At 40.1% G+C, this 12,439-nt stretch overlaps 1 protein-coding gene across 1 annotated transcript in view; it reads right to left on the bottom strand.

Moving 5' to 3' along the window:
* The window catches only part of CFAP299 (cilia and flagella associated protein 299), a 230,819-nt gene that overhangs the window by 140,235 nt on the left and 78,145 nt on the right, over window positions 1–12,439 (bottom strand). The window contains exon 3 of the mRNA XM_049814874.1: window positions 6,353–6,443. Coding sequence (XP_049670831.1) covers window positions 6,353–6,443 — 91 coding nt within the window. The remainder of the gene's footprint in view (window positions 1–6,352; window positions 6,444–12,439) is intronic.

Here is a 12,439-nt window from a genome sequence, read left to right as displayed (position 1 = left end):
CTAACTTGTGCTTCGCTTTTGATAAATTACAGAAAAGAATTAAGAAATAAAAGATCGTCTATATTTCTCCTCTTTTTCCACCTGCTTTTCTACATGGAGTATCAGTTTTGCAGACTTCTGATGGAAGACACACACTATATCTAATCAAACAATTTTTAAGGGTTTAAAAAAAAAGCCTCCAATCCACATATTACAGTTAAAATTATTTTTCCATGATACTGCACCTATGACTTACAGAGAAGGAATCTTGGGCATGGGGGGATAATAATTATATTAACTGGTCCTTTTTAAGATATATTTCTCCAGAACAGATTTGATAAACACAACAAAAAATCATACTGAACTTAAGAGCTGTCTTAGCATGCTGTATAATATTTTAAGTAACATTCTTTGCCTGCTTTTTTAACTCCTTTCTGTCACCAGTACTTCATGATCCTACAAGTGAAATCATAGAAATAGAACTACACCATAAATGTACGGCCGCCTTCCTAACAGCTGTTTTTCAGGTTCAGAGGACTCTGGATCCAACAGCCCTGTTTCCAAGTATTTCAAGTGCTTTTATACTCCATTACACCTTTTGCGAAACGCAAATCAGCATACACCACATGAACAGTAGCAGACAGTCATGCTTATGATTTCTGGAGATAAAAATGCAACAAAAAAAGGTTCTGCTTGTCATCTGCACCAGAAGTCTCAACAAGTAACATGATTTCCATGCAACCCCTACCCCCTTTTAATTGGGAAGAAATGCATACTAAGGCTTCAAGAGATGAAATAAAAAGACTACATCTACATGCAGGAGACAAGAGTTTCATTTCTTTCATACTATAGTCTTTCCAATGACACGGAATCTGATATGTATTTTGTATTTCAACGGCAGAAGTGATTTGTTTTAAATTAAGTTATGACTACCTGCACAACTCAAGCAATTTCCAAAGCAATTTATTAAACAGACAAACATGGGTTCAGTTAAAAGAGAAATAAGCATTTCAATAATACCCTCTTTTTCTTGAGGGGGAACCCTTCATAGATGCTGGGAAACAGTAAAGGGAAAAAAGATCATGTCAACACAGTGTTGTTGGTCATGCACGATACAGCCTTATGCTTCATCAAAGTTTTCAACACAGGAAACAGGTATATTAGAAAGTGCTTAGTTCACAAGTTTTTTCTGAGTCAGCTACAGCGGTTGCTTTGAATGGCTCTAAAGGAACACGCTGTAACCAGTGTTTTCATACAGCTTCAATGAAACACATTTCAAAGCCAAAAAGACCCAACCATCTAACTGCTTTCACAGCCAATACTCAGTGCAGAAAAAAACTAAACAAGTTCCATTCTAGTAGGCATGAATTTCATCTGATCTCCCAGTTGTAGCTCTCTCAATTGAGAACGGGAGCATCAGGTTTTTTGTTGTTTTGCATTTTTTTTTGTGGAAACCCTTTTTTCCCGCCAGTCAGTGGAACAGGGTGAGGAAGGATGAATCCTTAGCTTACTAATGTCCTTAATTTCCATCAACAGACTCCCCCTAGTTATTTGAAGTGCCTCAACACTTCTGATGGTGGCATGGATGCCTGCGAGAACGCAACTAGAACTTGTTCCAATTGCCATGAAATCCAAATCCAGGCTTACAGGGTATCTATGTCTCCAGATACATCAGTGTAGCTGTGGTCTTCCTCTCTGCCACATCACCCCAAGCCCCTCCCAAAATATCAGCCTCAAGGTATTCACACAGTAACTGAGAGACTTGTCCTGGGACACAAAAAGGAGTTCCCAAGTATTGGTTAATTTCCTCAGGCTTTTGTAAATATAAACTACAATATCCACAGAGCCCTTAATCACCGTGAATAAACAAGTAATATTTAATGCATACCAGAGTATAGGTGAGGACTAGACAGGGTAACCATACACCTGTGTAAAGAAGTCGAGACCTGTCTGCCTGCCAAATTCATCAGATCATCAGACTTGCATTGGACTTCAGGGGAATTCTCATTTATCAAAACATAGAGAATTCACCAGTACTGGCAAAATCCAGCAGTAGCCCATTGTTACCTTACCCTGCAGCTCCTGCTCATTTTTTAAAACTATCTTCTACCTCACACATCGTATTTCTTACATAAACTTTTCTGGATCAAGTTTTTGAATGGAACCAGTTAATGAGCAAATAAATGCAGCACTTTTGTCATGACAGGGTCATTTTAAATAATTAACCTGCCAGATCAACTTGACATATGGATGACCTGCAAAAGCCAATATGAAATGGAGAGGAAATGGGAACCCCAGCTAATCAAGCCACAGAGAGTGACCAAACACAGCTGAGAGAGGTTTGCCTTCCAGGCACAGTAAAGTGCAGTTTTCAAGACTGGATGTTTTTCAATGCTCCTCATCCCACTCTGTGAGAAAAGGAGACGTTTTACCCTGCTTTTTTTTTTTGCTTTTTTCCATTTTGATTCTGTTGGGTTAGGTTTTTTTGTTGTTTTTTATTTGATTGGTTTTGCTCTGGTTTTGTGGTTTTTGGTGTTGGGTGGTGGGGTTTTGCTTGGGGTTTGGGGTTTTTTTTGTTGTTGTTGGGGTTTTTGGTACAAATAGGATGGGCTGGCTGTGTATCTAGGAAACACAAAAAGAAAATCATCTTCTGGCAGAGGTTGATTTCTAAGGGTCCAGACATACCAGCAGAGCTCCCACCAGCAACATCAGGTGAGAGCACTGACACTGTTCATTGCATCTCCTACACATAATACCCCTATCAATGTGACATGTAGAAGTGCTGCTAACCCTTAAATAAAGGGCTGAGCCTTGCCATGGATAATGCCAGAGCAGAGTATTACCAAAAACTTTGTCAAGACCACACTCATTCAGCTTCTGAGAAGTGTTTCACATCCTTTTCTTTTCCATCTCCCATTTCTGCAGTAACCCTGAAATCTAGCTGTAAAGCAGGTAACCCCATCATGTAGCATTAACTCCTGTTGTGCTGTGGACCACCACAACAGACAATCTTATTGTGACAATGCTGTCACATGTGTGCGGTAATTTTTAAGGTAGACCACAAAGCCTTACACAGACTGATCTGGATGGACTGAGAAAAGTTAGTCTTACGTTGACCAGTCTTTTGTAAGGAATCCCAAGGATTCAATTAAATTGCTCATTGTCTCAGAGAAACCCAAGTTGCTATTATCACGTGGTGCCATTCAAAGGAGAATGGGAAGTCATATGACGACTCCCTGCCATGTCTGTCATTTTTATTAGTCCAACTTGTGCAACTTGGAAGCAAGTCCCAAGGCTTGCACTGCCTTCATCTCAAAAGGAGTAGCAGGTTCTAGAAATCACATACTGAACAGAGAAGCACAGAGACCATGCAAGTCTCTCACTTACTGAGCACAGACAGGATCCTGCAATGTAAACATTGCTTGGCAGCAGTTTTAGCTTTCCAAAGAGGCAGTGTTTTCTTTGGGTCAGCTGGTCTTCTCAGCAACCAGCATACATGGTCTTAGAGCCCAAGTGCAACCCCTAGAACCATACAGAATTGTCTACAGCCTTAGTAATAATACAGGTGGCACTGTCCAGATGAAAAAACAAACAGACAAACATGGTTTCATAATGGAATACCTTCTCTCTGTTGGTTCATTAGGCACACAATAGTAAAGACCAAAAATGTCTTTTGTGTGCATTCATGATTGCAGGCAACAGGTTTATGTTCTGCATCACTATTTGAAATGCATTCCCACATTAAAGTGTATTAAGAAAACATTATGGGGTCTCCTGTAAAACAGCAAACTACAGGAGAGTCAGAGTTGAGGCTGAAATTGCAGACTTGGTATACTTCATTATATCTAGGTATGTACTGAATAACTTGTAATAATACTCACGGTTCCAAAGACTTTTGATACATAACCAGAGGCTGTTTTGAGGGCCTAGAAATTGTATCACTGCAGGAGGCCTGGGAACCGAGACCAGCTGTCTTCATTTTGATGGGACACTACTATTTACTTTTTATTTTAAGTTTAAAGGCTGGCCCACAATTTACCATCCTTCGTTTTTTAGACCCGCACATGTAACTCTCCAGGCAGCACTCTAAAACCCTACTAGTGCTTTCTGAATCCAAGCTCTGCTTAACACAGCTGTGGTGGCTCTCACCTGCTTGTTTCAATAACCTCTGCAACAGCAGTGTAAGTATACACAGCACAAGAGCAGAAAGGAGAACCAAACTAGCTCCAACATATAAAGACACGCCTCAGAGCATCAGAAAAAGGAAACAAACAAACAAACAAATCACCCCAAAACCTCTTTTGGCTTAGTAAACCAAGGAGTTTTTTAAAAAATAATAATAAAAAAAAATTAAAAAAAAAAACCCACATTTTAAGCCTATGAACCTATTCTACCTTTTTCTGTCCATGTTTCTCAGGGCTGAGTTTCACCCAAGGAGAGGAATCTCTAGCAGAAGCTTCCAGGAGTTTCCAGACTGCACTGGATCCAGTTTCAGGTGCTCAATGAATGCTACTGCACTGTGTCCACAAGACTGAAGTCTACTTTTGACCTCAACTCTTTCCAGTGCCCTCCTTAGGCCCTCTGTGGTAACAGAAAAGCACATTTCATCTCCCACTCCCAGATCCACGCAGCACCCCGTCAACACAGCAAGGGCACTGGAAGCAATCCGTGGAGAGGTCTCAGCCAGTCCAAAGTGCTGGATTCTACATTAAGCCAGAAATACCTGTTGGTATAAACTGACAGCGCTCTTTGGCGCTGAAAGGGTTCTGCATAACTCAGTAGTGCCCCCATCTGTAAAATGAATAAATTGCACTTCCTTTATAGGATGCTCTGAAAACTACAGCCAGAAAGTGAGCTACAAGAGTAAGGTGCTACAATTAGCAATTGCCTTCTTTTTTTTCTTTTTAACATCATGGCAAACATGTAGAGTAAGTCACAGAATGCTTCCATTTTCAAGGCTAAACCATCACAGCATTGTTCCACCCCCCTTCATTTCTACCATACATTTAACCTTTTGGGTCCCATTTCTCCCGTAAAAATCCCTAAATATCCCAAGAAGCACAGTTCCCAGGATATTTGTCAGGCAGCTGAAACCACAAGGTGTTTGAAGCTTAATGAGAAAGGTTGCTCACATATGTTGTGGAACCACACTTCAGTCAGCATTTCCTCTGCAAATTCTAGAGATTAATTAGATAGCCATAAAAGAATAAATATCAACCCTAGAATTATGGGAGGAAGGAAGGGGAGTTATGCTTTTACTTCAATTAGGAGAGTTCAAGGAAAGCAAAAAATCATTAGTGTATGCCTGATCAACTTCCTAAGCAAGCAGAACCAGGAAATAAGATCACAATCACTTCTGACTTCCAGAATGCCCAGCGCTGCCTTTGCAGTCACTTTTATTATTTTTCTTTAACACGAAAGGCAATCTAACAAGACAGAAATCTAGGCTCCTGCTACCCTAGAAAGAAGGCAAGAAACAGCACTGTTCTAGCTAAACACAGCAGTAAGACTAGGGTGACCATTCTGGGCTCATTTTCAGTTGTGTTACGAAGTTTAAATGGAAGCAGATCAAACTTAAATCGTGAAACTCAAAACTTCCCTCCTCGTACAGCACACAGGTGCAAACTCTTCTTTGTGCAAAACTAAAGCTATTAAAAAGCCAAGTATATAGGAGCATCCTCCCTTTAAACTGAAGGATACTGATCTAATTATATCTACAAGTGGAAATTTAAACTTCAGCAACACTGTCCACTGAACATACCTACATGAATGCAAGGGAGTCACAGGCAAAGCAGGAGAGATTCCCACACGGCCTCTGCCAGCACGATCCTGGTCAAGTAAAGCACTGGCAAGCACAGCGCACAGGCAGCTTGGCTAGTGAGCAGGAGCTGGCTGAGTCACGAGGCACATGGCCATATTCATAACACTTTCCTATGTTAGGCCCAACATATCAAGCACCCTACCAAAACTCAGCAGGGAAACTCCAATAGCACCCATGTTAATGAGTTTCAAAGAGATTCTTCCAACAGTCAGGCTGCAACTTCCTCTATTTAAAGCACACACGGGAACGAACTTTGCAAGACGGGAATCTACAACTTCTTATGGATTCAAAACACACTTCACTAAATGCTTTTCCTCTTGTATCCTTCAGCTCAGCACTTACCTTTTGTAGGCCTCATGGCAGCATTTTCGTAGCCTATGCTTATTTACAAAAAAACAGACATCGACAAATTTCTAGGTTTCAAGAAATCTCTCCTAAATCAAACGGTCTTTTTCAAATGTTCCACCTGAAGTTTTCCTGTAAAATACCTTGTTCTCCTATTCAGATTAATTTTTAAGCTGTTAAGAAGATTGTGATCTCACAGGTACTCACAGAAATTTTTCCAGTACGATTGGCGGCTTCTCTTTCTGCCAGAGCCCACAAGAAGTTACCTTTCAGTTCTTTTCCTACACTTGCTAGTGACCTAGGAAAAAAAAAAAAAAGGTACAATTATTACTATTTATTATTGCCACAGACTTTGGGTTCACGGTTGGGTTAAGTGTTCCGTAAATATAAGGAGACAGCCCTCAGCCTATTGTAGCTAATTTGTCTATTGCCTGTTCTACTTTTACAAACCCTTAAACCACTCTTCAAAATTGATCACTACTGCAGATGTACGAAATAGCAGCAGTTTATCAAAAAGTGACTTCTACTAACACACATTTTTCCTTATATATCCAGAGTAATCTAAGCGCTTATTTTTTATCTCCAGAATTACGGCCAAAGCCACGTTTTCATAAGAATACCAAATTTTCACAGTGTACCAATATAAATCTAAACAACTAACCAAATTAACTACTACATACTTAAACTGCTTGGTGTGGTAGGGTCAATATAGTTTCTGTATCCTTAAGTACAAAGCATGAAAATAAAAACCAATTGGGCATGGGGGGGGGGCAGTGTGCAGGGGAAAAAAAAAAAGAAAATAAAAACAAACAAGAAAGGATACCATACACTAAAAATTACTCGTTAGCCTTTGAACACAGTGCCCTAGAACTCAAACCGTCATTAAAAATAGAAAACACGCATCAGACGGACAGAAGCACTGAATATTGGACAAACCCTTCAACAAAAGTGTGATTCTTCAAAATGGTTTCTACAAGTCTCTTAGCCTAATCTAAAGCCCTTCTCCATCTGCAGGGGTCATGGGTCATTGCACTTGCTCCAACGTACTCTGCACACACAAGAAGGAAGTGGAGACTTCCTAAATCTTGCTCCGAAGTGGCTTCATTGCAAACTTTTCCCCTTTTCACGTCTGAAGTAGTGAATGCTGACTGGAAAGTGCACTCTCAAGCAATCCAAGGCAAACCAGTGCCTCCAAGTTCAACGCAGATCTACCTGAAAGGGGAAGGATTATTACATCCCCCCCCCAATCTCGATGTGAGCTCTGCAATAAAAAGCAGTAGCATTTGTCAATCTAAGTAAACAGAATACAGTATCAATAAAGATCTTTCTATCAAGTGTATAACGTATCAAATCTCAAAGAAACGAGTGCCACAAAACGTGAAAAATTCCCTTTGGTTAAGTTTTTAAATATAGAAATGCATGGTAATGTCCTTCAACTAAGTGAAAAGCCTGCATCTAAGCTTCAAAATTCTGATGCAAAGCTACCAGGTCAATCTCTGGCCACTTAACCAGTTGTTATCCAGAAGCACCTTAGTTTGAAGCTGTTTCAGAAGTGCATCTGCCGCACAGTAAAAATAAAAAATGAAAGCCTAACATATGGATTAAAACACCTCAATTAATTAGATGTAAAAGACAGATAAGAAACAGAGTATTGAATTTTCCTTTTCCTGTCCAGTTAAGAATTCTAGATTCCCAAAGTATTCCTTTATCTAGCAGAGGTTATAGTAAATCAACAGTAAATCTATGTTTAACAACTATTCTAGCCAACTTCACTTGAAGTCTCCAGCTCCTATTTTGAACCAGAAAGGTATGGGTGCCTGAAAGATTATGTTTTTAATCACTTAAATCTTATGTTCCAATAACAGACGTCAGATTTCCTTAAAAAAATTGTCGTCTTCCCACCCTTCAGTCACCAACAAAATAATCACTGACCCACTTGCAGAAAACTAAGATGTATAAAACTTCCTTTTTAGTAAGTATCATTACTTCTGCATGAGAACACACTGAGCCATGCCCGAGATCAAGCTGCACTGCTTCTGAAAAATATAAGGTATCGCTGGCTGGCCCTGTCTAGGCCAAAAATCACAGAGTTTAAAACACTGTGTCAGGGTTTTGGCTGCGATAGAGGTAACTTTCTTTCAAGTAGCTGTTATAGTATTATGTTTTGGATTCAGCATGAGAAGAATGTTGATAACACACTGATAATTTCAGATGTTGCTGAGTAGTGTTTCTACTAAATCAAGGATTTTTCAGCTTCTCATGCCCAGCCAGCAAGAAGGCTGGAGGGGCACAAGAAGTTCGGAGGGGACACAGCCAGGACAGATGACCCAAAACTGGCCAAAAGGATATTCCATACCATGTGATGTCGGGTCCAGTATACACAGTGGGACAAGTTAGCTGGGGCGGGCCAGGCCAGGGGGGTGCGGATTGCTGCTCGGGAACTACCTGGTCATCGGTCAGCGAGCGGTGAGCAATTGCATTGTGCACAACTTGTTTTGTATAGTCCAGTCCTATTATTATTATTGTTGTGATTTTATTACCATCATCATTATTATTGTCATTATTACTTTCTTAATTTCTGTCCTATTAAACCGTCTTTACCTCAACCCATGAGTTTTACTCCCCTCCCTTCCCCACCCCGGATTCTCTCCCCCATCCCACTGGGTAGGAAGAAGCGAGCGAGTGAGCAGCTGCCTGGTGCTTAGTTGCTGGCTGGGGTTCAACCACGACACTTTTTCACCTAGCTTTGAAGAAAATCATCAAGTCCAGTCTGGCCAAAAGGGTTTCAGATTGGTACAAAAAGAAGCAAACAATGAAACAGCAACTTGAGCAATAAAATATACTAACGTGCAGAGTAACCTTTTCACAAGAGATCAAAAGGTTCCTTAAATCGTTAAGGCACGCTCAAAGAACCATCAAAGGTACGGGGCCTTTGGTTAAAAAAAGTTAGTGGAAGTAAAAAACACCACAATTTTTTAAATAATCCTGTATAATTGATTGACAGAAGTCCAGCTCGGGGTTTTGTTCTTTCGGGGGTTGGGGGGGTGCTTTATATTATTCAGGGTGCAGCCCTCATTTTTTTCCAGCAACACCAGCGTATCTAAGGCTTCCGGTAGTTTTTAAACACATACACACACACACATTCATCATCTAAAAATAGATATCAAAGAGGAAAGCTACTCCACCGTTCATATTTAATACACCTACCTTCCACACATACACACTTACTCATTCCTGCCAAACCAAGTCTAGCAGACAGGCACAATATCAGTACTCGGAGAAGTTAAATGGGTACGCCGAGCTCTGCGCTGGAAATTTCAGTTGGGGGCAGCTGTTGACCTCCCAAAAGAGCAAAGACAAAAGTTTCATTTTTCATGTGAATTTCCTGGGAAACCCAAGTAAAATACTTTCCACGGTCCAACTGTTGCTACATGTGCGCTGCACCGTGCTGGGTAGAGCTTGCTTTTCATTATTATTTTTTTCCTTACTGTTCTTATCTCAACCTATGAGTTTTACCTGTTCCCTTCTGATTCTTTCCCCCATCCCAGTGGGTCAGGGGTAAGTGAGTGAGCAGGTGCATGGTGTTATCTGCTGGCTGGCGTTAAATCATGACAGAGCTAAAATACTGCAGGTGCACCACAGGTATTAAGACAGCAGCTTTTCACAATCCTTGACATAATTCCAAAAGGTCATTATTGTGCCTTACTTGCTGTGTTGACTACTTGGGGTGCGTTTCAGCAAGCCTAACTTCTGAAAGATGCAAAATAGGAAAAGGCATCATCTGATATGTATGTATTTTCTAAACACTAGTCTTAGCAACAAAGCCTCCCTTGCTCTATAGAAGATGCTTCAACATCTACAAAATGAAATAAAAAAAGAAAGCCTGGATTTGAGTAAAATAAATTCATTTTCCTATGGCCAGTGAGAAAAACCATCAACAACAATATTATGGCAGAATGAAACATTAGGAGTGCAACACATGATTGTTGAAGTGACACAGAAGCAAGATCACTTGGAGCAGAACTTAGTATTAACTGGCTGCTTTTTTGTAACAAAAAGGGCGGTGGGACAGAAGGCCCCTGCCTCCCCCCCCACCACCCCACCACCCCCCAAAAAAAAAAACAAAGCAAGCAAAATAATTCTTGAGTCATATCAGAAAAACATATGAAACATTCGTTCATTTAGATCAACGGTTTTGGAAATATATTCAACATCATTTTATCCTCACAACAATGTCCCTAACGGCCTAAAAGTAAAAGAAAAATAGATCATGGGATCGGTGAGTGCAGAAGCAGAACACGAGATGTGTCCTCTGCATCAGACTCTTTACCTCTTTGAAATCCCCTGTTTTAAATATATACTATTACTATATATACTGTTACAGGATAAAGAATAACAGAAGGTATTGCTGTCAAATTTGAATCGCCAAGAAAGCAGAAATAGGCTCAGGCTATTCCGAGGTAAGCCTTTATAAATTTAGAAAACAAAAGCATTCAAGAGAATGAGGAGCTTAACATTTAACACTTGAATTCTAAAACTCCAGGATTTGGAAGCATCCCCCAGCATCTAAGCAAGTACTTCCTGACGTAGGGACAAAGAACTTCTTGGTATACCTTCCATTTTTTTTAACTGGCAAGGATTTACTCCTTTATTTCCTGCATGAACGTGTATGTTATTTCTTTGAGTCTTGGTCTTTTTCAGTTCTTTGCCCCTTGGGATGTGCATCGTGTACCTCGCTATCCCAGCTCAGAGATCTATCTTTCCTCTCGGGGCTTGCCCACACAAGAAAAGTGCACCCATTTACCTTAAGGGAGATCTTCAACTAAGGTAGTTAAAACAGTACAAAAGGTCACATGATTATTCTTAAGACTGGCTTAAACCAGGCTCATTTCAGTGGCAAACATAATCAGTTAGTAACTGACCTGACTTAACTGTCCACAAGACACAGCAAGCTTCTGTAGACATATTTTTGCATTGAACCGGTTTAAGGGGGGGGAAAAAAAAAAAAAAAAAAAAAAAAAAATCAGTTTGACTTTAATAAACTCAACATAAAGAATTGCAAGCTTCTGCAGAAATAAGTGTGCACCGAATTTGTTTTAATAAGTTCCAATTAGACATGGTTCTCATCTGAATAACACCACATATTCACTAGGAAGATGCAGCATTTATGGGAACATTGTATGAGCATTTGTTACTCATCAGGCTTTATGAAAGAAAGAAGATTTTTCTCTCCCTGCCACCGCAGCACGTACATTCTCTGCAGTCTAGTTTACCATCACAGCAGAAGACGGAGAAAAAATATCACGGCATTCCACTCTGCAGAAGTTCCCCCCGACATGAACAGGCTGAAATTTTGGGGTGTGACTAGCTAGGAATTCATGAAGGCTACATAAATGTTTGTTTCAGCTTCCTGCCAGGCAAGATGAGGGAGTTCTCTGAGCAGGGAGGAGCGGTGAGGAATTCCCTAGCACCCACCAAACCCTACTCCTGTCTAATGACATCTACACTTAACTTGCCATGACATAAAAAAATGCTGTTTAAATGAATTTTAAAAAAGTTACTTCCTAAAATTTGCATTAGGTCCTTCACAAAGATAGATTATAAATTATATACCAGTTCAGAGAACATGCTTGCACATTACAACAGCCCTTGAAAAGGAGAACACAGAATATTTCGTTATTAGCATAAATTTATGCATCTCCAGCATCACACGTGTCACCATAACATTCATGCACTGCCCAAAACTACTCCTACCACTCAGTTCATGCCTCAGCGTACTTACGGAAGGATGCTTTAGAGTGAAAGCCCAATTTATGAGGCAGCATTATCTCTTTACGAGGCACTCTGATACTAACTGCAGTCATTCATGCTTGTCGCTGTACATTTCTGACCAACTTTTTTAATTGTTATCTGCACCTCATGGGTAGAGGCCCACACTGGGATGCTACTGGGCTAGGTACTGTACAACCCTCCTGCATTGGTGAGCTTTGAAACCAAACACCCAGAAAAAGAAAAGCCTGGTGGAAAAAGTAAAATACAGGAGAAGGTTACTCTTCACATATTTCAAATGGGAATCTGAGACACGTTAAGATTAAGCAACATATCCAAAGATAACACAGAATGTTTCTTCAAAAATGTTGTTATTGTCACCAACTTAGTGGCATATGATCCATAACTAGTTGTGTTGATTATTAATTTCTATATTAACTTCTCCCCATCTGAAGGTATGCTTTTCCTGCACATACAGAAGAGGATGCATTAACAATGAGCAACACTTGACTACAGTTTCCTTCA

The sequence above is a fragment of the Accipiter gentilis genome, chromosome 12, assembly GCF_929443795.1.
Source record: "Accipiter gentilis chromosome 12, bAccGen1.1, whole genome shotgun sequence".
Lineage (NCBI taxonomy): Eukaryota > Metazoa > Chordata > Aves > Accipitriformes > Accipitridae > Astur > Astur gentilis.
This window is presented reverse-complemented; position numbering and strand designations above follow the sequence as displayed.